The sequence below is a fragment of the Eubalaena glacialis genome, chromosome 3 (assembly GCF_028564815.1).
Source record: "Eubalaena glacialis isolate mEubGla1 chromosome 3, mEubGla1.1.hap2.+ XY, whole genome shotgun sequence".
Classification (NCBI taxonomy): Eukaryota; Metazoa; Chordata; class Mammalia; order Artiodactyla; family Balaenidae; genus Eubalaena; species Eubalaena glacialis.
Window position 1 is genome coordinate 185,036,498 of NC_083718.1, and position 24,292 is coordinate 185,060,789.

Sequence of the window (24,292 nt, forward strand, 5' to 3'; positions counted from 1 at the left end):
TGGTACTCATAGCGGCTTTGCTTCTAGTAAGAAAAAAAACTGGAAACATTCTGTGATTGGGCAAGTAAATCATGGCTCATCTGCACAATAAAATACCCTGTAGCCATTACAAACGATGTTTGATGATTATATTGGTGGAAGGAAAGATGTTCCCAGAATGGTTATCCACCAGAGTGGCGGAGTGTATTTCTACTCTGGGGATTTATGTACGTGCACACACAGAAGAAAAAAATCTAGCAAGGTGTAAGCCAGTGTATTAAACATGTATTTATGAGTTCTTTTATCCCGCTTCTTTTTGTTTACTTCTATTGTTGCAGTGTATACAGAGGCTTTGCATAATAAGTGGAATTAGGAAAGCAAAAATATATTTTTAATGACAAAAAGCGCTTAGGAGAGCCTGTCATTAGGCAGTTCCCGAGAGGCCAGATCAGGGGAAAGGCCCCAAGAGAGCCTCTGGCTGCAGACCTGTTTGTTGGCACGGGTGAGAGGTTAATCTTAGTCTGCCTTCTGCTGTGTCACCGTCTATTTTGGGAGAGTGGCAGCAATTCACCCTCTCTGGTTCAGGTGTCAGCTGCTGGGGAGAAGTCATCAGTCAAGGGGAGAGGGCCAGGAAGGGCGGCAGCAGGCAGGGAGCCAAGCCACCCTGCACGAGGAATGGCCCACCTCTTCGGAGTGTGCCTGGTGGAGAAGAAAGAGGCAGTTCTGAAGCAAAGGAGCAGTGAACCACGTTCTTCCTGGACCCAAACGAGCCAGAGCCCACTTGGTTTTAGTGGAAGGTCAGTCTGTGTTGGAGGAAGACCCCTAACAAGACAGAAGGTAGGAACTCAGCTTCCCATCAGTCGTGCCTGTTGCCTGAGTTGTCTGCCTAGGAGGGGAGACGGGTTGCACAGAATCAATCGCACTTCCTCGAGAGCCTGGAACCACCAAACACGTGGTTTTGTGGGACAGCAGGGCAGAGTGGGATGATTTGTGACTGTAGAGCAGGGGCTGACAGGACAGATGTCTGGCTCATCCTCGAACTCTGTTTTCATATAATCCATTGGCTAATTGGGCCTCTTGACTGTAAACAACAGAAGCCAGCTCTGGTTAATGTAAGCAAGAAAAGGACTCATTGCAGGTATGTCGGGTAATTCACAGAACTGAAGAGAAAGCTGGGGAAGCAGGCTCAGAAAAGAATGAGGCAGCCCTGGGAGTCTGGAAAGCAAAAACCAGTTGAGGAGTTCTCCAGGGCGGGGCTGCTGGATTGAATGTGCTCCGGCGATACTTTTTGGTCAGTCCACTCAAGATTTAGTGTATTGGGACAGAGAGACTCTGGTGAGGGGCCATGCATTTGAAGAAAGTCGCGCTAAGACGTACCCATGGGGTGAGAGGTGATTGCCCAAAATGAAATCTGGGAGCAGACTCCAAATGAGGAGAGATGGAGGTGAGAAGCTGAAGGACGACAAATGACTGTTACACGTGAGACACCTGGACCGGGTTGAATTGCATCCTTCAAAGGGATACGTCCAAGCCCTAATGCCTGGAACCTATGAAGGTGACCTTATTTGGAAAGAGTCTTTGTCCATATAACTGAGTTAAGGATCTCGAGGTGAGATCTTCCTGGATTTAGGATGGGCCCTAAATCCAATGACAGGTGTCCTTATAAGAGAAAGAGAGAGATATGAAAGAGATACAGAGCAGAAAGCCACATGAAGACAGAGGCAGAGATCGGAGTGATGCTGCCACAAGCCAAGGAATGCCACGAGCCACCAGGAGCTGGAAGAGGCCAGAAAGGATTCTTCCCTAGAGCCCTCAGAGGGTGCCTGGCCCTCTGGCACTTTAATTTTGGACTTCCGGCCTCAGGAACTATGAGAGAACGAATTTGTCTTAAGCCACCTGGTTTGTGATAATTTGTTACCGCCGTCCTAGGAAATACGACAACACCCAGACCCTTTAGAATGACCTCTCCCCACGGAGTACTCTGGGCTTGGGCCACCGCTGTAGGTGTCGTGGGTTCCAAACTGGGTTTACAAGTTTCCTGTGCAGCTTTGGCTTAAGTCTGTGACTCACTGGGTCTCAGTATCCCCACAATAACTTGTGCAAGCATTTTTAAGACAATAGGGGAGGGTAATGGCTAACAGCATAGGCTCTGGAGTCAGACGGCCTGACTCCGAATCCTGGCTCCATCATTTCTCAGCTGGAGAACCAGAAGCACGTAACAGAAGTAGCATTCAGTTTCTTTGTCTGCTGACCGGGGTCACTATAGTACTAGCCACAGAGCTTGTTTTATGGATTAGAGGAGTGTAGACAGTGCGATGCTTAGAAGACTATCCAGCATTCTTTGTTCTGCTCCACCTGTGTCCAAAGAGTGGTGAATGTTTCCACCTCCCAAGAGGGAAAAGCACGGGAGAAATACATACAGCTTCTTCCTCCTCCTAGCGAGCTGCAAGGTATATGGTGATGAATTTAGGGTAAAGGACTTCTGTCCTGCAAGGGAGGGACCTGTGCTTGTCCAGCACCATCAGCCATTAGGTGGGATGGACGGTCTGTTTGGGGAGGTGGTCTAGGAACCCCTCTGTGGTCACGCAGCTAAGCCACACTCTCCAATCCTGTCTTTATTCATACATCATTCAAAAATACTTTTGGAAGTTCTAGGTACTGAGAATACAGCAGGGAACAAAACCAAAAGCCCGACCTCCCAGAGCTGACAATTGAGTAGAGAGGGGCAGGGAAGCAGGAAATAAACAGATAGATACACATATACCATGTCAGGTGGTCCCATAGAGTAAAATAAAGCCAGGTACAGGGGATGGGGAGTGATCGTGGGGCTGGGGAGAGCATCTCTGATAAAGTGACATCATCTCTGATAAAGTGACATCTGAGCAGAGACCTTAAGAAAGTGGAGTGAACCAGGCAGAGGGAACAGGTGCAAAGGCCCTGAGGTAGGCCTGTGCATGGGGTGTCTGAGGAATGGCAAGCAAGGTGGAGTGAGGGGTTTGCGGAAACAGTGGTAAGGATCGTGGATTTCACTTTGGGAAAGATGAGGAGCCTTAGTGGCGGTGGTGGTGGGAGGTGTAGAGCAGGAGAATGATGGGATATAAGTTTTTCTGTAAAAGACTCATTCTGGCTGCTGAAGGGAGAATTGGGGCAGCCAGTAAGGTAGACACAGGAAGACAGCGTAGGCTCCTGCAGTTTTTTCAGTAACAAAACTGACGTTCTCACCTATTTCCTCTGAGTCCCGTGTCTCTCAATCATTCAGTTCTAAACTCAGGGCGGGGACTGAGTTATCTATTGAACCCACCAGCTATTACTAGTATTATTTCAGAAATCATGTGTAATAAATAGGAAGAGGTCTCCGCATCTTGGATGCACTTCACTGAAGAAGACAGAGAAATCACAAAAATTGATAGCTCCTAACATTTTTGCCACTAAAGAACGTATTGTATTAACGTTTCCAGACCCTGAGTTTGAAAGATTTTTCTACCAAATTGCATGTTTGAGCAAATAGCCCCTGCGGCCTTCTCACAAACAAGTGACTGATTGGCCTTTTGACAACTGGTGCTTGCTTACAGAACCCCAGCCCACCTGGAGGACCCCGGCTGGGAACCATGCACCAGGATCCTTCTCACCCAGATATTTCTGAGTTGTCTTAGATTTTCGCAGTTTTCCTGATGTTCGTGTGCTGTGTGCCAGGCCCTGAGCTGGCAGCTGTGTCTGCAGACGTGAGAGACACAGGCCGCCCCGTGGAGGAGTTGACCTTTTTGGAGGAGGTGTGGGGGGCCAGGAAGGGAGGGGTCTGATTCAGGGGAAGGGGGAACACAGGAAGCATTCAGGGCAGGCTTCCCAGAGGAGGCATTTCCTGGGTTGAGTTTTGAACAGGAGTTGGCAAACTTTCTATTAAGGGCTGGATAGTAAATATTTTAGGCCTCGTGAGCCATAGAATCTCTTGCAACTACTCAAACTTGCCATTGTAGCTCGAAAGCAGCCTTAGATAATGTGTAAACCAGTGGGTCTGGCTGTGTTCCAATAAGACTTTATTTACAAATACATATGGGAGAGGGAAGGAAGGGCGATTTGGGCCTGGAGCTGTAGTTTGCAGCCGTATCTCTGGTCTTGAAGAATAAGGAAGCGGTCCCCGGGCTCTTGTTCCAGGTGGGATAGAGAGTACGGAATATGATGATGCTTCCCAAATGCGGCCCTTTATCTGTGATCATTTTTTTCCAGGCAAAATGAGAGCAATGAAGGCACTGTGGTGAGTGTTTTTTAAGGCCAGTGTATTAACTGATTTGCTGTTATCCTGCCTTTCTTAACTTTAATGGTGTACAAATGTTCTCTCTTTTATAAAATGATGATGGCGTGTGTGTGTTTAATGTCCTGAGAAGAATTATCAGCTGCAGCCCTGTGTCAGTCTCCTCTATTTCTTATTTTAAAAAAAAATTTTGCCATTATGTAAAAGTCAAAATCCTGAGGATCATAGCTGTAGACTCTAGGCTTCCGAGAGATCTTAGTCACAGGCGGATGGTCTTACCCTAAACTTATGCCCATGCCTTGCAATCCCTGGCTGCCTCTGGGATGCAGGACAGGCAGAAACCCACTGCCCCAGGGGGTTACAAACTCACATGCCTGCACAGGGGCCAGCAGGTGACATGAATGAGTGAGCAGGCTCACAGCATGTGTCCTGTCTCATTAGGGCAGCCTGACAGTTGTCTCCATGTGACAACATTGCCTTATCTGCTGATTTGAATGTTTTTTTAGATTCTTAAGGTAAAAGACCACTATTGTTGCTTTGACAAAAAAAAAAAAAAAAAAAAAAATCTTTTGCAGCCTGAGCCTGGCTCAGGGTTGCCATCCTTTAATCTCTTAATCCAGATAGATCCTCAGATGCTCCATGGACTCCACAAGCAGCCACTGGACATCAGCCAGTGGCAGCCATTTGGGAAGATATTGTATTTGGGGGGCGCTATTCTAGCCCAGGAGGGCGCCTCTAATGTCATTCTCACCCACACTTCCAGATTCCACCCGGGCCTCTTGCCTGCAATGCCTTTCTCATTCCTCCCCAGTAATCCCCTGAACTCAAAGGTATGCGTTCATTCCATAAATAGGGATGAGTATTACCAGACCTTCCACACACCCTGGCTCTTCATTCTCTGAATTTGTAAAGCCCAAAGTCGATTCTCAATCATATATTGTCTTCCTTCCCCATTGCTTGATGTCTTTTAGTTTGGGCTCCTCTGTCAGATTATAAGCTTCCTGAGGCTGAGGATGTCACTTTCTTCAGCATTACAGACAACATAGAGTGACGGGAAAAACACAGGCTTTGGAGTAAAACAAACTGAGAGGATAGTTTGAATTCGGGCTTCCCTATTTAACAGTACGTGAATTGCCAAAGATTTCTGAGACCCGCTTCCTCAGCTGTGAATTGAGGATAATGCCGCTCACCTCCCAGATGGAGGTCAACTATAAATGACGTGTGTTAAGGGGTGTGCACCGCATCAGAACATAACAGGTGCTCAATAAATGCTACCCACCCCCTGCACACACATTCTTCCCAGTTTAGGGCATGGATGAAGGCTCAGGAAGTAGTAGGTGAATGATACTGGATTGGGAGATATGCCTAGTCTTCCTTTTCAGAAATCTGCCCAGTGTGCCTCTTGGTCTCCCCCAGGGTTTCTCAGGCCTGTTTTCTACCCAGGTTTGACTTACCTGGGACCAACCTTTTGCAACATGGCTGCTAATCCTTGATGAAATGCCCCACGCAGGCTGTTTAGGAGACTATGGCCTTCATTTAAAAAGAAGGAGCAGGCCAATAAACACATGAAAGGATGCTGGATATCACTAGTCAGTAGAGAAATGCAAATCAAAACCACCAAAAAAATGAATACTACTTGACTTCCATTAGGATGGCCATTTTTTAAAATGTAAAATAACACGTGTGGGCAAGGATATAGAGAAATTGGAACCCTTGTGCACTTTGTGTTTTTTAAAATATTTATTTATTTGGTTGTGCTGGGTCTTAGTTGTGGCAGGGGGGCTCCCTAGTTGCAGCTCCAGGGCTCCTTAGTTGCAGCTCACCAGCTCCTTAGTTGCAGCACGTGGGCTCCTTAGTTGCAGCAGGCGGGCTCCTTAGTTGTGGCTCCAGGGCTCCTTAGTTGATGCTCACCAGCTCCTTAGTTGTGGCACACGGGCTCCTTAGTTGTGACATGCAAATTCTTAGTTGCGGCATGCATGTGGGATCTAGTTCCCTGACCAGGGATCGAACCCGGGCCCCCTGCATTGGGAGTGCGGAGTCTCATCCACTGAACCACCAGGGAAGTCCCCCCTTGTGCACTGTTTATGGGAGTATAAGCTGTGTAACCATAGCGGAAATCACTATGGTGGTTCGTCAAAAAATTAAATGTAGAATTACAATATGATCCCGCAATTCCACTTCTCGGTTATGTACCTAGAAGAATTGAAAGCAGAGACTTCAACAAGTCCATTGTATGCCAAGGTATATAGCAGCATTATTTACAATAGCCAAAAGGTGGAGACAACCCAAGTGCCCATCAGTAGATGAATGGATAAACAAAATGTGGTGTCACCATACAATGGAATATTATTCAGCCTTAAAAAAGAAGGAAATTCTGATACATGCTACAACATGGCTGGACCTCACAGACATTATGCTAGGTGAAATAAGCCAGTCACAAAATGACAAATATTGTATGATTCCACTTATATGAGTAGGCAATTCATGGAGACAGAAAGTAGGGAGTGGTTGCCAGGGGCTGGGAATGAGGCAAGGGGAGTTACTGTTTAATGGGTACAGAGTTTGGGGGATGACAAAGTTTTGGAAATAGATAGTGGTGATGGCCGTACATCATGGTATATGTACTTAATGCCAATGAATTTATACACTTAAAAATGGTTAAGATGATAACCATTATGTTATGCATATTTTACCAAAATTTTAAAAATGCAAAGAATAAGAAAGAGAAGGAAAAGGAAAGGGAGAAGGAGGAGGGAGGAGATGGAGAAGGAGCAGAGAAGGAGCCTCCACCGGCTCTATAGTCAGGATGACTCTGGACATGCAGATCTTTCTGACATTGCGAATCCTTAACGAGTTCCACCTCCCTATCTCAGATGTCTTGAGCAAGTAGAGGAAAGGAGAGTTTCATTTAAATTTCTGCCTCAGCCTAATGTAATTAGAGAAGCATCTCTCCTGCTGCTGCTGAAAGTGTAAAGAGCACTGTGATGGTTGATTTTATGTGTCAACTTGACTGGGTCGTGGGTGCCCTGATATTTGGTCAGACATTATTCTGGGTGTGTCTGTGAGGGTGTTTTGGGATGAAATTAACACTTGAATCAGTAGACTGAGTAAAGCAGATGACCCTTCCTAATGTGGGTGGGCCTCATCCAATCAGTTAAAGGCCTGATTAGAGCAAAAAGGCTGACCCTCCTTCGAGTAGGGGGGAACCCCTCCTGCATGACTGCCTAGGGCTGGGACATCAGTTCCTTCTTGCCTTCGGATAGAACTGTAACACTGGCCCTCCCTGGGTCCTGAGCCAGTGGGCATTCAGACTGTAACTATACCACCAGCTTTCCTGGGTCTCCAGCTTCCCGACTGCAGATCTTGGGACTTGTCAGCTCCATAGTTGCATGAGCCAATTCCTTATAGTAAGTCTCTCCGTGTATACTCATCCTATTGGTTCTGTTTCTTTGGAGAACCTGTGTCAAGGCTTTCGCTGGACCTCTTGTGCGACTTCTCACTCTCTCTCCTAAAATATCACTATTTATGCTTGTGTCCTGCTGCCCCTGTTAGACCTAAGTTCCTTGAGGCCAAGACTGCGTCTTCCTCTTTTTTTCTCCTCCCTCTTTCCCTCCCTCCCTCCCTCCCCCCCCCCTTCCTGCCTTCTTTCTTTTGTCCGTTCTTTCTCTCTCTCCTTTCTTTTCTTTTTTTGGTATCTAGCATTAAGCCTTACCCATTTTGTTTAATGCATGAATTAAAAAGCCATTTAACAACTGAATGTCTGCCTAGTAGCCAAGAGCAGCCCTGCCTTAGAAGCTTACCTACTTAGCTGAGCATTTCAGTCTAAAGCAGCGGTTCTCAACCAGGGAGTTCTGTCTCCTTCCCCGACCTCCTCCTGGGGACATGTGGCACCGTCTGGAGACATTACGGATTGTCACACTGGGTGGGAATGCTACTGGCATCTAGTGGGTAGAGAACAGGGATAATGATAAACATCCTGCAGTATATGGGACAGCCTCCTACCTCAAAGAATTTTCCAGGCCCGAATGTTGGTAGTGCCGAGGTTGAGAAACCCTGGTCTAGAGTAGCTCCTGCAGGAGAGAAGAGGGGACCCCAAAGTCAGATTACTCCAACTCCTGAGTTCTGCAGTCGGCCTTGACTGTGTCCTTAGAGCAGCCGGCAGCGGTGCCCTGCCTCCCTCTGCTGGGTCCTGCCGACTCTCATTTCTCTGCCCTTTGTGAGCTACGAAAACCCATTAAGTCAGTGTATCTTGTGATGGCTCCATTGAGCGTGGGTCCAGAGGCTCCCACTCCTGGTGGGCTTGTGTGTGGTGTTTTTCAAGTAAGCCTGTTTCCTCTAGCCACAGAGAAATGTGAGGTGACCGTTTCTGAAAGTGTCGCTTTGTAAAAATGCCAGGCGTAATCTCAAGGCACAAAGAACACCGTAGAAATCAGAATCGACTTGAGGAGTCGTGGCCAGCAAAGGTTGGATTTAAATGGCAGGCTCTGTGGGCTTGTGTTGTTTTGTTGGGGTGGTGTTTGCCAGTTAATACAGCTCATTGAAAAAATGACTTCTAGGGGCTTCCCTGGTGGCGCAGTGGTTGAGAATCTGCCTGCCAATGCAGGGGACACGGGTTCGAGCCCTGGTCTGGGAAGATCCCACGTGCCGCGGAGCAACTAGACCCGTGAGCCACAATTACTGAGCCTGCGCGTCTGGAGCCTGTGCTCCGCAACAACAGAGGCCACGATAGTGAGAGGCCCGCGCACCGTGATGAAGAGTGGCCCCCTCTTGCCACAACTAGAGAAAGCCCTCGCACAGAAACGAAGACCCAACACAGCCATAAATTAATTAATTAATTAAAAAAGAAAAAAGAAAAAATGACTTCTAGACCCTTTCTCTCGGTAATAATGACCTGTTACGGGTTTGAAAATGGCAAATATTATCTTCGTTTTAGAAACTGCCTGAGCTTCATGTAAGTCCAATGATGTCCATCGGTGTCCATCTTTTTTATTTTTGTAACATCTTTGGCTGGCGGGGAGGGGTGGGGTGGGTGTTAAGAAGAGGCAGGTCAATTGATTTTCCTGCTTTTCCATTGAAGAAAATAATGTCTGCAAGGGAACCCCACAATAACTCTGTCATAAAGCTCTCCTGTTCTGTTCAAATGCATTTAAAATGCTCAGAAGTAAACAAAAGTTTGGCTTAAGAAAAGAAATAGTCAAAAACGTAGTCAAGTGTAAACTGGAGAAACCTGCAGAGCTTTGGTCCAGCTAATTCCTTGGATACCTAAGGTAGGCATCCATTCAGGGAGAGGAGGGAACGTGAGTATGGTTGCTAAGCAACGGTTCCCATGGGGAGAAGAGCATCAGTGGGTTGGCTATAGACTACATAAAAGATGGGTCAGGACAGAAGGAAGGAGGAAGCTCAGTCATTCTTCCTCCACCTTCTGTTTCTGAGCTAGAAGGAAAGATACACAATAAAGACCCAAAGGGTGGTGGCAGGATTGCTGTGCAATTAGCAGGGCTGCTCTTTGCAGAACAGAAACCAGCTAATTAGTGAGGTGTGAGGAATCATTCTGACTTTCAGATTATGCTGGATATGGGTTGAAGACAGCTTTCTGAAACCAGGAAGCACTGAAAAAGAGAATAATTGAAGGTTTCCTGAGAACTGAAAGGACACCAAAGATAAACAGAAATTGCAGGCAGGTGAGCTTAATGTCAAAACGGTGTCTTCACATCCCTGTGAAGCTGTGTTGCTGAAGGCAAGGTGTGTAAATTCTCTGTGCTTCAGTTTTCTCATTCATAAAATGGGTGTAATAACAGTTGTTGTGAGAATTAAGAGTTAATATGCATATAGAACTTAGAACAGTGTTTGCATGTAGTAAGTGCAATATGAATGTTAGGTACTATTACTTTATTTTTCTCTCCTCTTCCAGATCAAAAACAGGTCTGACCTTTTTATGCATTTTAATATCATGCATTTTCTTATATTCAAAGTTTGTGAAATTATGACAGTAACTTGATTTTGTATGTAGTTCATATTGTATATCCATCAGGATGTGCAGATTATGCTTGATAATGAACAATCTTTAGAGCTTAATACTAACACAAGTCTGTATCTTTTGTTCTTGTCCAGTGAGGATTGTTGTTAGTCTACTAGGGTTGCCATAACAAAATACCACAGATTGGGTAGCTTAAACAACAGAAATTTATTTTATCACAGTTCCAGAGGCTAGAAGTCCAAGATCAAGGTGTGTTCAGGCTTGGTTTCTGCTGAGGCCTTTTTTCCTGGCTTGCAGATGGCCACCTTCTCGCTGTGTCTTCACATGGCCTCTCCTCTGTGCACACACAGAGAGAAAGAGAGAGCTCTCTGTTATCTCTTCCTCTTCTTATAAAGACACCAGTCCTATTGATCAGGGCCCCACCCTTATGACCCCATTTAACCTTAATTACCTCCCTAGAGGCCCTATGTCCAAATATAGTCACATTGGAGGTTAGGGCTTCAACATATGAATTTGGGGGGGGGGTGGAGATACAATCCAGTCCATAACAGGGTTGGGGGTGGAGGTGGGCCTTCATAGTATTTATTTGAAGACCCTGGTTCTCAGGGACTTCATCTCAGCACATGCCCATCTCTCCCACCCCAGCTCATGCTGAATTCCCCTTGGCTCACTCTGATGCCCCAGCTGCACGTTTCCCCGAACTCCGAGTTCTTTGCCAGCTTCCTTCTTCTCTACCTGGACTGTTCTTCCATAACTGCTTCCATCTCATCCTTTAGACCTTAGCTGACCCCCTATCTACAGATGGTCCTTTGTCCCAGGCAAGCCTCAGCTTTAGGCTCCTACGAGTAAGTAGAAGGGGTAAAATTCACCAGCCTGCAATTCTCCTAGCTGCCCTCCCGTTTCACTTGATGGCAGATGGGGTACCCAGAGGAACAGCTAACTGATAAAGGAGCAGTCATACAGCGGTATCTCTAAAATGCCATAAATCCATTACACGAGGAACATGTCCCTCACCCCCAGGTGACCGACAACTGCTGTCACCACCACTCCTCTTGGTGGCAGCCACGGGAAGACGGCGTTGGCTTTCTGTGCCCCTGGCCCCTCTCTTCCTGGCTTTCCTCTCCAGCCCCACACCTGCCTTCTGTTCCGTTTGGAGGCACAGTGGCTGCAGGCCAGGTCTCTGGAGGCAAACTGTTTGAGTTAGAGCCCAAGCTAGGCCACTTACTAGCTGTGCTGCTTTGGACAAGTTACTTTACCTCTCTGAGCCTGTTTCCTCATCTGTAAAGTGGGGATGATGGCAGGACCTATCTCACGGAGTTGTGAGGATTAAACAATTTATCATGTGTGAAGTGCTTAGTAACAGTGCCTGGCCCATGGTAAGCTCTAGATTGCATTTATTGCTGTTGCTACGAAGCACTGTCTCAGCACACACCCAGATGTAACATTTTTTTTGACCTGTGGATTTGAAACTTCTTTTTAAATTAGCCAAACACTTTTCAAGTGAGATCTTAAAGGGAACCCCAATATATAAAACAGAGTTTACAAGAGCTCTTCTGGTTGTAGTGGGGGGGGTGTCCCAGGAACTCTCCCTCAAACCCCTCACAGTCTCTCTCACCAGCTAGAAGATAATGTTTCTCACGTGTGCCTCGTGGGCCAGCAGCATCAGAATCACCTGGTTTTTAAAAATGCAGAGGCTGGGCTCCCAGTGCAGCCTGCTGAATTGGATTCTCCAGGGCGCGGAGCCCAGGAATCTGTATTTCAGTATAGTCTTCAGATGATTCTCAAGCACAGAGGAGCTTCATGCAAGCATCATAACTACATATTTATTTTCCCCACTCCTGCCAAGGGAAAACCCTTCTAGGGTAGTGAGTGGAGTTTCTACAGCGCTACACTGATCCTCTGTTCAGTTTCTCCTGGGTGGCAGTGGAAAGGAGGCTGGCATTCTTCTTGGAAAGCTGCCTTACAAACTGGAGGGTACTGCCATTGGTTAGCACCGCCCCCTCCGCATCCCACAGCCTTGCCCCGCCCTCTGCCCCGAGGGCGCTGGGTATTACCAGATCTGGATTACGGTTTACAGAGCTTCTAAACCCTAAAAAGATTAGGCTCCCTTCCATCACCACCTTGAGTGATTCAAAATCAAGAGTGCCACGCCTTAAAGTAAGGGAGACCAGCACATTCTGGTTTCTTCCATGTGATTACCCTGAGGCTTTTTGAAAACGTTTAAATTACATTCAAGTCAACTTTTTCCCCCTTTTGTGTTTGGGGGCACGCGCCTGCTTTGCACCTGGTAAGCACTCACCTTGCTAACTTGTAGGCAATCCTGGGATGCAGCCTAAACCTCTCTCTCATTCTGCCTGCCTTTCTCACAGGCCTTGACGAAATCCAGTGCTCCCTGCCCATGGAGAACAGGAGGATATTCCTGCACGAGCTGTCGGAGGCCAGCTTCAGTGAGTGCAAGTTCAGCCTCTCGCTCACAGACCTGCTCATCATCATCTTCTCTGGCGTGGCTGTGTCCATCGTCGCCATCATCTCCAGCTTCTTTCTGGCCACCGTGGTGCAGTGCTTCCAGAGGTGCGCCCCCAACAAAGGCACTGAGGACGAAGATGAGGATGAGGACGACTGAGCCACCCGCACCCCTTCCTCGCTCTCCAGAACCCCAGCCGGTGGCTCTCCTCCGAGGGAAATGCTGAAAACAGAGAAGAATTGACCATCAGTGACCAGAGCAGCGCCTGTTCTGAGCCTTGCCCCCTGGGCGCACCCGCTGAGACCTCTGATCTCAGAGTTTAGAATCCACAGAGCGAAGGAGCCCAGGAAGGATTCCCGGAGGAGAGCCTGCCTCTCGGCTTGAGGTGCGTGTGGGGAGAAGATGACTGAGTCAGGTTTCAGAGCTGACAGCTGAAAACAGCGCAGGGGATGTGAAGACTGGCAACTCTCACCTGCAGAGATGACTTTGTGCCGTCCATTTCTCTGACCTGGACCGCAGGACCAGGCAGCTTCTCCTTCCTCCTGAGAGGCAGCAGCCTAGACAGTGGGGATTGGAGTTCAGGTCCGTCTCCATGGGAGCAGGACTTCTGCCCCTTCTGGAATAGGCTTCGGCCACCTTGGGGTGTTATGCAGAGAACAACCCCACATCTGGCTAAAATGGCACCGAGGAAAAAGCTAAGACCTGGCCAAAGGGTGTTTGTTGTTATATTTTGGTGAGCAGGTCAGAACAACATTTGTTGACAGAACTCAAACCCTGATCCTTATCCTAAGAGGTAGCAACTGGTAAAGGAAGAACAGTCGTTTTTGTACAATTGTGACGGCCTCTGCTCAGAGTCACTCTTCCCTCTGAAGTACAGCCAAGTTGTTTCCATCTTGCCCCGCCACCTCCTTCAGCCTTGAGTCCCTCCTCAACTGAATAATGCCTGTTCATTCTCTGTGCTGGCACAGTTCCAGACTTGTCATCCCCAGAACTTGTGATAAACTTTCCTGGAGGCCAGGATTCTAAAAAGCAGGTTATATCGGACCAATAAAATGTTAAAAAAAAAACCCCAAAAACCAAAAAAACCTGGGACTTGGCTTCTGAAAAACCTCCATCAGTGGCCTTAGGGTGTGTGTGACATTCTTTGGAGTGTAGGCTGTGACAGGCAGTGTTTTCCAGGATGTGGACTGCAGCACTTTGATTCAGAGACAGTATGAAACAATGCCACGCACCCAGCAGGTTGATGCAAGATGATGGGTATCAGCAACGTCGGACCTTGCTGGGGACTGACACTTAGACGAGGGGCTGGTGAGAAGCTCCTGGGATATTTGGGGAAGCATCTCTCCATTGTTTCCCATAATATATTCCTTATGTTTCTTCCTCATTGCTCTCTTGCATCTTTGCCTCCACAAAGAATTACTGAGTGCTTGCTAAGTGCTCTGGTCCAGGAATTGTGGGTACACCTTCCGGAAGGAAGGTGGGGCCCCGGCTCGCTTGGGCCTCAATAATCTTATGGGTAGAATATAAAACAAACAAGTAAACAAAACTATAATTGCAGGTAGTGATACGCGCCATGAAGGAAATAAATGAGGCCTTGTGACAGAGAGTAACTGGGAAGGGCCAGTCAAGAAGGATGGATGGGTGTATTAGCCAGGGCTCCCTAGAGAAACAGAAGCTCTGTCTATCTATCCATCTATCTGGATTATAAGGAATTGGCTCAGGCAGTTATGGGAACTGAGAAGTCCCACAGTCTGCAGCCAGCCAGCTGGAGACCCAAGGAATGCTGGTGGTGCAGTTCTGGTCTGAGTCCAAAGGCCTGATATCCAGGAGAGGCAATGGTTAAGTTCTAGTTTGAGGGCAGGAGAAAACTCAGCTCAAGTAGTCAGGCAGAGGGAGAGGGAGGGGGGAGGGAGAGGGAGGGAGAGGAGGGGAGGGAAGGCGGGAGGGAGAGATGGAGAGGGAGATGGAGATGGAGAGAGAGAGAGAGAAATTCCTCCTTTCTCCGCCTTTTTGTTCTATTCAGGCCCTCGATGGATTCGGTGCTGCCCACCCACTTTGGGGAGGGGGATCTGCTTTACTCTGTCTACAGATTCAAATCCTAATCTCATCCAGAAACACCCTCACGGACACACCCAGAAAGAATGTTTAACCAAATAACTGGGCACCCTATGACCCAGTCAAATTGATGCATAAAATCAGCCGTCACTCAGGGGCCTCTGATTGGGTCGTTTTGAGCTGAATCCTGCCTCCTTCTCCTACCTCCTTGCTTCCCTCTCCCCTTCTCTCCTTTCCTCCTCTTCCACTCTCTGTCTCTACTCTTCTTTGTCTCCTTCACCCTCGAGGAGACTCCCGGTCACCTTTCTAGCCCCCAGCATTGCTGGCTCCAGCGGAGGAGACCCCTGGCTCAGAGGGGCTGTCTTCTCAGAGTCGCTGGGCAAATGGAGAAGTGGGCCAGCATCTTCCCAGACTCCATGGCAACCTCTGTGGGCCCCACCCTCAGTGCAGGTAACGATTCCATTGAGGAAACAATATAGGCAAACAAATTGGTCATCACGAACCGTTAGGTGCTGCTCGAATTCCTGTCGAAAGGTTCCAGCCATCATTTGTACCTTATTGTGAATGCAGGTTCCTGGAGACAGTTTTCAATCAGGAGAGAGAACTGCGCTGATGTTGGGCCATCGTAGGGGAGATAGAAAAGACCATGGAGTAGGGGGCCTAGGGCTCAGAGGCTGGGAGTTTGAGACACGAAGCAATCTAACACCAGCACCACCCCAGCCTGGCCACAGACTCAGCTGAGACTTGTGTTGGGTTGGAATTGCAGTCTGTCATCACAGTCTCCAATCGCCATTCCCGTGAGCATCCTACCAGGGACACAACTAAAGGCCCTGGATCCAACTAGGGCCCCACCAAAGGCACATTGTGTTTCTCCCAGAATCCTAGGGAGGTGGTAACCCAAGTTGTGGAAACAGCACTAGACCCTTGTTATAATAGGTTCTGGTAGATGAATTCCCTGTTAATGAGTCTATTTTAATCCTTCAGTCCACCTCAAGTGGTTCACTGTGGTCAGCAGGCTCAGCTCTTTGCTCGAAAGACACACACTCTGCAGAGAGTAGGGGCCGGTGGTCATTTACTGAATGAATGAGTGAGCAGGGGAGGGGCCCCCCGGCTTGCTGGGTGCCAATTAACCATCATTTCTGTGGACTGCAACCTAGAGTTTTGAAAAGAACATGATTTGGGGGAAGAAGAAGAGTTTTTAAGTATTGGCAGTTGAAACAATCATCTCCTGGTTATAAAGTTCCCGTGAAACACTGGGGACATGGGGACATTAGGGACATCTGTGGTCAAACCCAAGGAAATATATTGACCAGGAGCCACAGCTCAACTGGGGAAATGCCTTTGAGAAGTGACATTGCACAAACAGTAGACGATGATTTAGTGCTCTCTGTTGCTGTAGCATCTCAAGTTATTATTAACAACAATGGTAATGCTGCATACCAGTTGAGGGCCTCCTCTGCACTGGACATCCCCCTCTCCCAGATCTCCACTGGTGTCATTTGGGTCTCTAGTGTCACCTCCTCAGAGTCACTCTCATCACGCCATCCTGTATTATTTTTTGCACAGCATGTACCATGGTGTGACGTTATCCCACCTGTTTACATGTTTATTGTCTACCTTTTCTGGACTAGAACATGAGCTCCCCAAGGGCAGGAACTCAGGCCCTTTGTGTCTCCAGCGTTTGAACAGTAGTGGCACAACCAGTATGCATGTGGGGTGAGAGAGCAAACAAATGAATTCCAGGCACAGTACTAGAAACTCTACAAACCTGAACTCTACTTAAGCATCCTCACAACTCAAGTGGAGAGCTGCTATCATCCTCATTTTGTCGACTGAAAAAAACTGCGCAACCTAAAAACTGAGAGTTATGTTTTATTCGGTGGGAATTTTTAGGACTTCAAGCCAGGGAGGCAGCATCTCAAGTAGCCCTGAGAACTGCTCCAAGGAGGCAACGGTGGGGAGCTAAGATATATAGGAATTTTGCAACAAAGGGTAGGTAGTCTGAACGTCAAAAGGTTATTGTTAATTAAAGAAAACCAGACCTCTCAAGGAATTTAGTGCTTTTCTATAAATGGGAAGATGCAAGAGTCTGGGCTTACTGAAATTATTCCTTTGATATGCACCTCATCTATCTGGGGCCAGTATCCTGTGTTTTCATATCTTGGGTTTCCTGGGGGCTCACTGAGGGGGAGTGGCTGCAGTCCGATGGCTGCTAGATGGCAGGTATTCTTTTCCTTCTTGAGTTCCCTCAGGGCTCACCAGCTCACCATCGGCAGTGGCTACAATCACTGATGACTGTGCATCCTTTGTTTACTGATATGGCAGGCAATATTCCATTTCTCAATTTCATAGGTGAGGAAACCAAAGCTCAGAGAAGGTGGTGGATGACAGGACACGACAGAGCCAGAACAGATTTGCGGCCGTTGGACTCCAGAGCTGTGCTCTCGGTTATAATAATAGTTCATGTGTATCGAGAGCACTGTCCATGCTAGATGCTGAACCAAGCCCTTTGTGCAACTTACCCCTGTAAGGCAGTATATTCGTCAGGGTTCTCCAATAGGATGCGCATATATATATATATATATATATATATATATATATATATATATATATGAAGGGATTTATTTTAAGGAATTGGCTCATGTGATTGTGGAGACTCACAAGTCCACAATCTGCAGGACGGGCCAGCAGGCTGGAGACCCAGGGAAGAGCCAGTGTAGCAGTTCAAGTCTGGAGGCATGTGCTGCACACACCCTCTTGCCCAGGGGCGGTCAGTCTTTTATTCTATTAAGGCCTTCCACATATTAGATGAGGCCCACCCACATTATGGAGGGCAATCTGCTTTACTCAAAGTCCACTGATTAAAATGTTACTTTAATCTAAAACACCCTCATAGAACATCCAGAATAATGTTTGACCTTACGTCTGGGCACCGTGGCCCAGCCAACTTGACATGTAAAATAAACCATTACAGGCAGGTACCATTATTGTCTCACCTTTATGGATCCATCACCTCCATGTGGTCGTTGAGAGATCTGATTTGGTCTTGGGAATAATTTACCTGGTGGGACAAAGCTAGTTAGTGATGGAGTAGGCTTTGTGCTCTGACCACTGCATGCCCTCTCTCCACCCAACTGCATATTCCCTTCTCGGGTCAGCAGGAGCTGGCCTGGCAGGGACAGCACAGAATGGCACATTTCCTGGGGTTGTATGCTAGACTCCAGGAAAAGCAACTTGCACTTGCTAGGTGCACCCAGAATGAGTTTATTTTAAGCCTCAAATTCAACATCTCAGACCCAGGAGAATCAAAACCACCAAAGTATCTTGTCTTACCATCTTGCTCTCCTTAAGATCTGATGACCAGAAGGTTCTGGCAGCATCACAAATGAATTCATCTCATCGTGAACACAGCAGGAACCACCAGTGTGGCCCTTGGACCTGGGCAATGGGCCCCTTTTTGGGGTCCAGTGCTTTAGAGGGCCCTGTTCCAGCTCTCCTCCAGTTGTCCTCTTCCTCTGGGGTAAAGAATCTGTGAGGCCAAGGGCACACACCCACCCAGAACAAGTGCCCTATTTTAGCACATCCTCAGGGTCCCAGAATTCTCTGCACAAATGACCCCAAGCTCGGGCGTGGGCCCCTTCCTAGCATCCCTCCTCCAGGGTGAACTGAGTATCCAGGCGGTGGATGTTGGCTGGGCATGTGAACAGAGGCTGGATGTGTAGGCTGGGGCATCCACATATGGGTACACAAGACCCTTAGAGGCTCAGGATGGAGCCAGGGCTGGGAAGAGAAAGGGGAAGGTCCTATACGGCTCAGCTCTCCCCACACTGCCATATTCTGGTGCAGATTTCCAGGAATTCAAGAATCATCATTTAAACCTGGTCTTCCAAGTCGTTAAGAAGGTATTTTTGTCAAGGTAGCTGGGTGGAACGTTTTCTTAGCAGTTTATCATGACTTATGAATGTTTAGATATGGGTGTGTGGAGGGTATTTGTACTCTGGTCCTGGCTTCACAGGTGGTACAGGTAGGCCTGGGTACCACAGTAGAGACCAAAGGGTGGCCACACACCCTCGCTCTGGCCCTAGAACTGAATATCACTTCTTCCCTACAGGGCTGATCCACGGGAGCCTTTATACAGAAAGGCTGAAAAATGCATGCACACTGATTGCTTTCACCAGTGATGGAGAGGTTTGCACTGAACATCCATGCTTCCCCCTCCCCATCCGCCCATCCTCCTCCTTCTCCCCCTCTCCCTCCCCCTCCTCCTCTTCCTTCTCCTCTGCCCACCAATGCTATAGGCTTGAACTCTAGGTGCAGTCAGTGGCTGGAGATAGGTGGTTTTTACACCTTTATTGCACTTAACTGGACCCTGGAACACATCAAGGCTCTATTTCCTTAACATCTCACCACCACTGACTGAGTCAGCTGCAGGCCCTGGGCCTTGGCCATAAAATTCTTTTTAGTGGTCTCTAATGGCCTTGAAAGTTAGGTGATTTATTATTTGCAAAGTGGTCTACTCTCACCGAAACCTCCCCAAAGCAGACCCCTGTGGATTTCATTTGCCTGCAACCAACAAGGTAGCCTTGTTCTTTAAGACTCCAGGCTAATAAACACACATCCAAACTTTACATAATTTTTCCACATAAAAGAATTTTTAAAAACAGAAAGGAGGGGCTTCCCTGGTGGCGCAGTGGTTGAGAGTCTGCCTGCCAATGCAGGGGACATGGGTTCGAGCCCTGGTCTGGGAAGATCCCACATGCCGCGGAAGAGCCAGGCCCGTGAGCCACAACTACTGAGCCTGCGCGTCTGGAGCCTGTGCCCCGCAACAAGAGAGGCCGCGACAGTGAGAGGCCCGCGCACCGCGATGAAGAGTGGCCCCCGCTCGCCGCAACTGGAGAAAGCCCTTGCACAGAAACGAAGACCCAACAGAGCCAAAAATAAATAAATAAATATAAAATAAATAAATAATTTAAAAAAAAAAACAGAAAGGAACATTGTTCTCTGTTGTTTGCAAACGTGATCCATTTTCTGAAAACATGCCTTTCCAGGGTATAAGTGAGACAGCCTTGGAAAAAATACAATGTGCTATTCTGGTAAAATGTCACATGCATGCTCAGGACGTTAGTCATGAACTCAATTGCTCTCTGGAGATCTTTGGTACCAGAGCTAGGAGTGCTTTTCCAGTACAGATCCTCCATCCCCAAGTGAGCCCCTGACTGTGAATAATCAGAGTGAGGCAACCGCACGTCAACCAGCCTCAAAAGGAGCCCTCGGGGGTGGAGGGTCAGTCTCCAGTGGAGTGTCCACCTATCCTCATAGCTGATGCCCTGGGCTGTGCCAGGGACCCTCTGGGAGCCTCAAGCCCTCCCCTGTGAGCAGAGAAACATTGACTTGTTGGCGGAGTTGATGAGAATACAGTGAAACGGTGGGAGGGACACCTTCCCTCCTCTTCCAGAATCTTCCTCCAGAATCCTTGAGCATTCATAGAAGAGGGTGCTGTCTAAAGACAACAGTAGGGTCAGAGCTCGAATCCCAGCATCAGATAACAGGAGCCGAGTTCCAGCAGTCTGAAGACCTCAGCAGGTATCACAGGAGTTCAGTTCTCATTTCTACATGTTGTAATCAGCCCCCAGCCCTGCTACCAGTGACCTAACAGTCCCAGCTGCATCTGGGGCTCACGAGCCTGTATAAATGTCAGAGGCCGCTTTTGCTCACATGTGTCCAGGGTCCACTCACCGGGAACACACATGAGGCCACATCAATACTCAGATTGTGTTGTCCTGGTGGATCCTGCCAGCCTGACGGCAAGTCAGCAGAAGTACCACCACCCCAGCCTATCCCCCAGCCCACAGACATTATGTATTTATGGGAATGGGGAGCCTCTCTCAGGCTCGAAATCCAGCATGAACTGGCATCCGCCAAGCATCCATCACATCTGCTGAGGGTTCACACTTGCCTTGGGCAGTGTGGCCTCCACCAGCCATCCAGTGGCTCCTTGGGGGGCCCCTCCCCACACCATCCCTGCCCTGTCCAGCTTTTTAATCCCAGACTGCCATCCCTCACTCACCCTGCAGAACCACAGTGTTTTTCCCATGGAAATGGGGACAACGCCCCAGGTGTGGGGTCAGACTAGACCGTAGGCCAGGCTTAGAACCAGACCCCCTGAGAGCCTCCCAGTTTCCCCATCTCTCCAGCCTCCTCCCTCAGGTTTCCACTCAGGTTTATCAACATGAGCAAATAGATTCCCTGGGAAGGGCTGCCACCACCTGCAGCCATGGCAACCAGCCAGCTTCCGAACCAGAGAAGGCTCAGGTAGGACGGGGATATGGACATCAAAGCCATTCAGCACCTGCGTTCCTTCCTGACTGATGGGGGAGGCTGCAGATTCTTCTGAGACTGGGGGAAGTGCTGAGCTCTCCACACCCTAAGAGCTGCCTGAGAAGGTAAGAAATGCAGGGGCAGTTTAAGAAAATTGAAATTGTATCAAGTATCTTTTCCGACCACAACGCTATGAGACTAGATATCAATTACTGGGAAAAATCTGTAAAAAATACAAACACAAGGCTAAACAATACACTACTTAATAACCAAGAGATCACTGAAGAAATCAAAGAGGAAATCAAAAAATACCTAGAAAAAAATGACAGTGAAAACACAACGACCGAAAACCTATGGGATGCAGCAAAAGCAGTTCTAAGAGGGAAGTTTATAGCAATACAATCCTACCTCAAGAAACAAGAAACATCTCAAATAAACAACCTAACCTTACACCTAAAGCAATTAGAGAAAGAGGAACAAAAAAACCCCAAAGTTAGCAGAAGGAAAGAAATCATAAAGATCAGATCAGAAATAAATGAAAAAGAAATGAAGGAAACAATAGCAAAGATCAGTAATACTAACAGCTGCTTCTTTGAGAAAATAAACAAATTGATAAACCATTAGCCAGACTCATCAAGAAAAAAAGGGAGAAGACTCAAATCAACAGAATTAGAAATGAAAAAGGAGAAGTAACAACTGACACAGCAGAAATACAAAGGATCATGAGAGATTACTACAAGCAACTATATGCCAAAAAAATGGACAACCTGGAAGAAATGGACACATTCTTAGAAAAGCACAACCTTCCGAGACTGAATCAGGAAGAAATAGAAAATATAAACAGACCAATCACAAACACTGAAATTGAGACTGTGATTTAAAATCTTCCAACAAACAGAAGCCCAGGACCAGATGACTTCACAGGCGAATTCTATCAAATACTTAGAGAAGAGCTAACACCTATCCTTCTCAAACTCTTCCAAAATATAGCAGAGGGAGGAACACTCCCCAACTCATTCTACAAGGCCACCATCACCCTGATACCAAAACCAGACCAAGATGTCACAAAGAAAGAAAACTACAGGCCAATATCACTGATGAACATAGATGCAAAAATCCTCAACAAAATACTAGCAAACAGAATCCAACAGCACATTAAAAGGATCATACACCATGATCAAGTGGGGTTTATACCAGGAATGCAAGGATTCTTCAATATATGCAAACCAATCAATGTGATACACCATATTAACAAATTGAAGGAGAAAAACAATATGATCATCTCAATAGATGCTGAAAAAACTTTTGACAAAATTCAACAGTGATTTATGATAAAAACCCTCCAGAAAGTAGACACAGAGGGAAACTTACCTCAACATAATAAAGGCCATATATGACAAACCCACAGCCAACATCGTTCTCAATGGTGAAAAACTGAAACCATTTCCACTAAGACCAGGAACAAGACAAGGTTGCCCACTCTCACCTCTATTATGCAACATAGTTTTGGAAGTTTTAGCCACAGCAATCAGAAAAGAAAAATAAATAAAAGGAATCCAAATTGGAAAAGAAGAAGTAAAGCTGTCACTGTTTGCAGATGACATGATACTATACATAGGGAATCCTAAAGATGCTACCAGAAAACTACTAGAGCTAATCAATGAATTTGGTAAAGTAGCAGGATACAAAATTAATGCACAGAAATCTCTTGCATTCCTATACACTAATGATGAAAAATGTGAAAGAGAAATTAAGGAAACACTCCCATTTACCATTGCAACATAAAGAATAAAATACCTAGGAATAAACCTACCTAAGGAGACAAAAGACCTGTATGCAGAAAATTATAAGACACTGATGAAAGAAATTAAAGATGATACCAACAGATGGAGAGATATACCATGTTCTTGGATTGAAAGAATCAACATTGTGAAAATGACTCTACTACCCAAAGCAATCTACAGATTCAATGCAATCCCTATCAAACTACCAATGGCATTTTTCACAGAACTAGAACAAAAAATTTCACAATTTGTATGGAAACACAAAAGACCCCGAATAGCCAAAGCAATCTTGAGAAAGAAAAACGGAGCTGGAAGAATCAGGCTCCCTGACTTCAGACTATACTACAAAGCTACAGTAATGAAGACAGTATGGTACTGGCACAAAAACAGAAATATAGATCAATGAAACAGGATAGAAAGCCCAGAGATAAATCCACGCACATATGGTCACCATATTTTGATAAAGGAGGCAAGAATATACAATGCAGAAAAGACAGCCTCTTCAATATGTGGTGCTGGGAAAACTGGACAGCTACATGTAAAAGAATGAAACTAGAACGCTTCCTAACACCATACACAAAAGTAAACTCAAAATGGATTAAAGACCTAAATATAAGGCCAGACACTATAAAACTCTTAGAGGAAAACATAAGCAGAACGCTCTATGACATAAATCACAGCAAGATCCTTTTTGACCCACCTCCTAGAGAAATGGAAATAAAAACAAAAATAAACAAATGGGACCTAATGAAACTTAAAAGCTTTTGCACAGCAAAGGAAACCATAAACAAGACAAAAAGACAACCCTCAGAATGGGAGAAAATATTTGCTAATGAAGCAACTGACAAAGGATTAATCTCCAAAATTTACAAGCAGCTCATGCAGCTCAATATCAAAAAAAACAAACAACCCAATCCAAAAATGGGCAGAAGACCTAAATAGACATTTCTCCAAAGAAGATATACAGATTGCCAACAAACACATGAAAGAATTTTCAACATCACTAATCATTAGAGAAATGCAAATCAAAGCTACAATGAGGTATCACCTCACACCCGTCAGAATGGCCATCATGAAAAAATTTATAAACAATAAATGCTGGAGAGGGTATGGGTACATTGCACTGTTGGTGAGAATGTAAATTGATACAGCCTTTATGGAGAACAGTATGGAGGTTCCTTAAAAAACTAAAAATAGAACTACTATACCACCCAGCAATCCCACTACTGGGCATACACCCTGAGAAAATCATAATTCAAAAAGAGTCATGTACCACAATGTTCATTGCAGCTCTATTTACAATAGCCAGGACATGGAAGCAATCTAAGTGTCCATCGACAGATGAATGGATAAAGTAGATGTGGCATGTATATATAATGGAATATTACTCAGCCATAAAAAGAAATGAAATTGAGTTATTTGTAGTGAGGTGGATGGACCTAGATTCTGTCCTACAAAGTGAAGTA

The 24,292-nt window shown here is 46.5% G+C and overlaps 1 protein-coding gene across 1 annotated transcript in view; it reads left to right on the forward strand.

Annotated features, from left to right (window-relative positions):
- LRRC38 (leucine rich repeat containing 38) overlaps nucleotides 1-12,896 on the forward strand; it is a 30,905-nt gene extending 18,009 nt beyond the window's left edge. The window contains exon 3 of the mRNA XM_061184092.1: nucleotides 12,575-12,896. Coding sequence (XP_061040075.1) covers nucleotides 12,575-12,828 — 254 coding nt within the window. The 3' untranslated portion in view covers nucleotides 12,829-12,896. The remainder of the gene's footprint in view (nucleotides 1-12,574) is intronic.
- The last annotated feature ends 11,396 nt before the right edge of the window (nucleotides 12,897-24,292 follow it).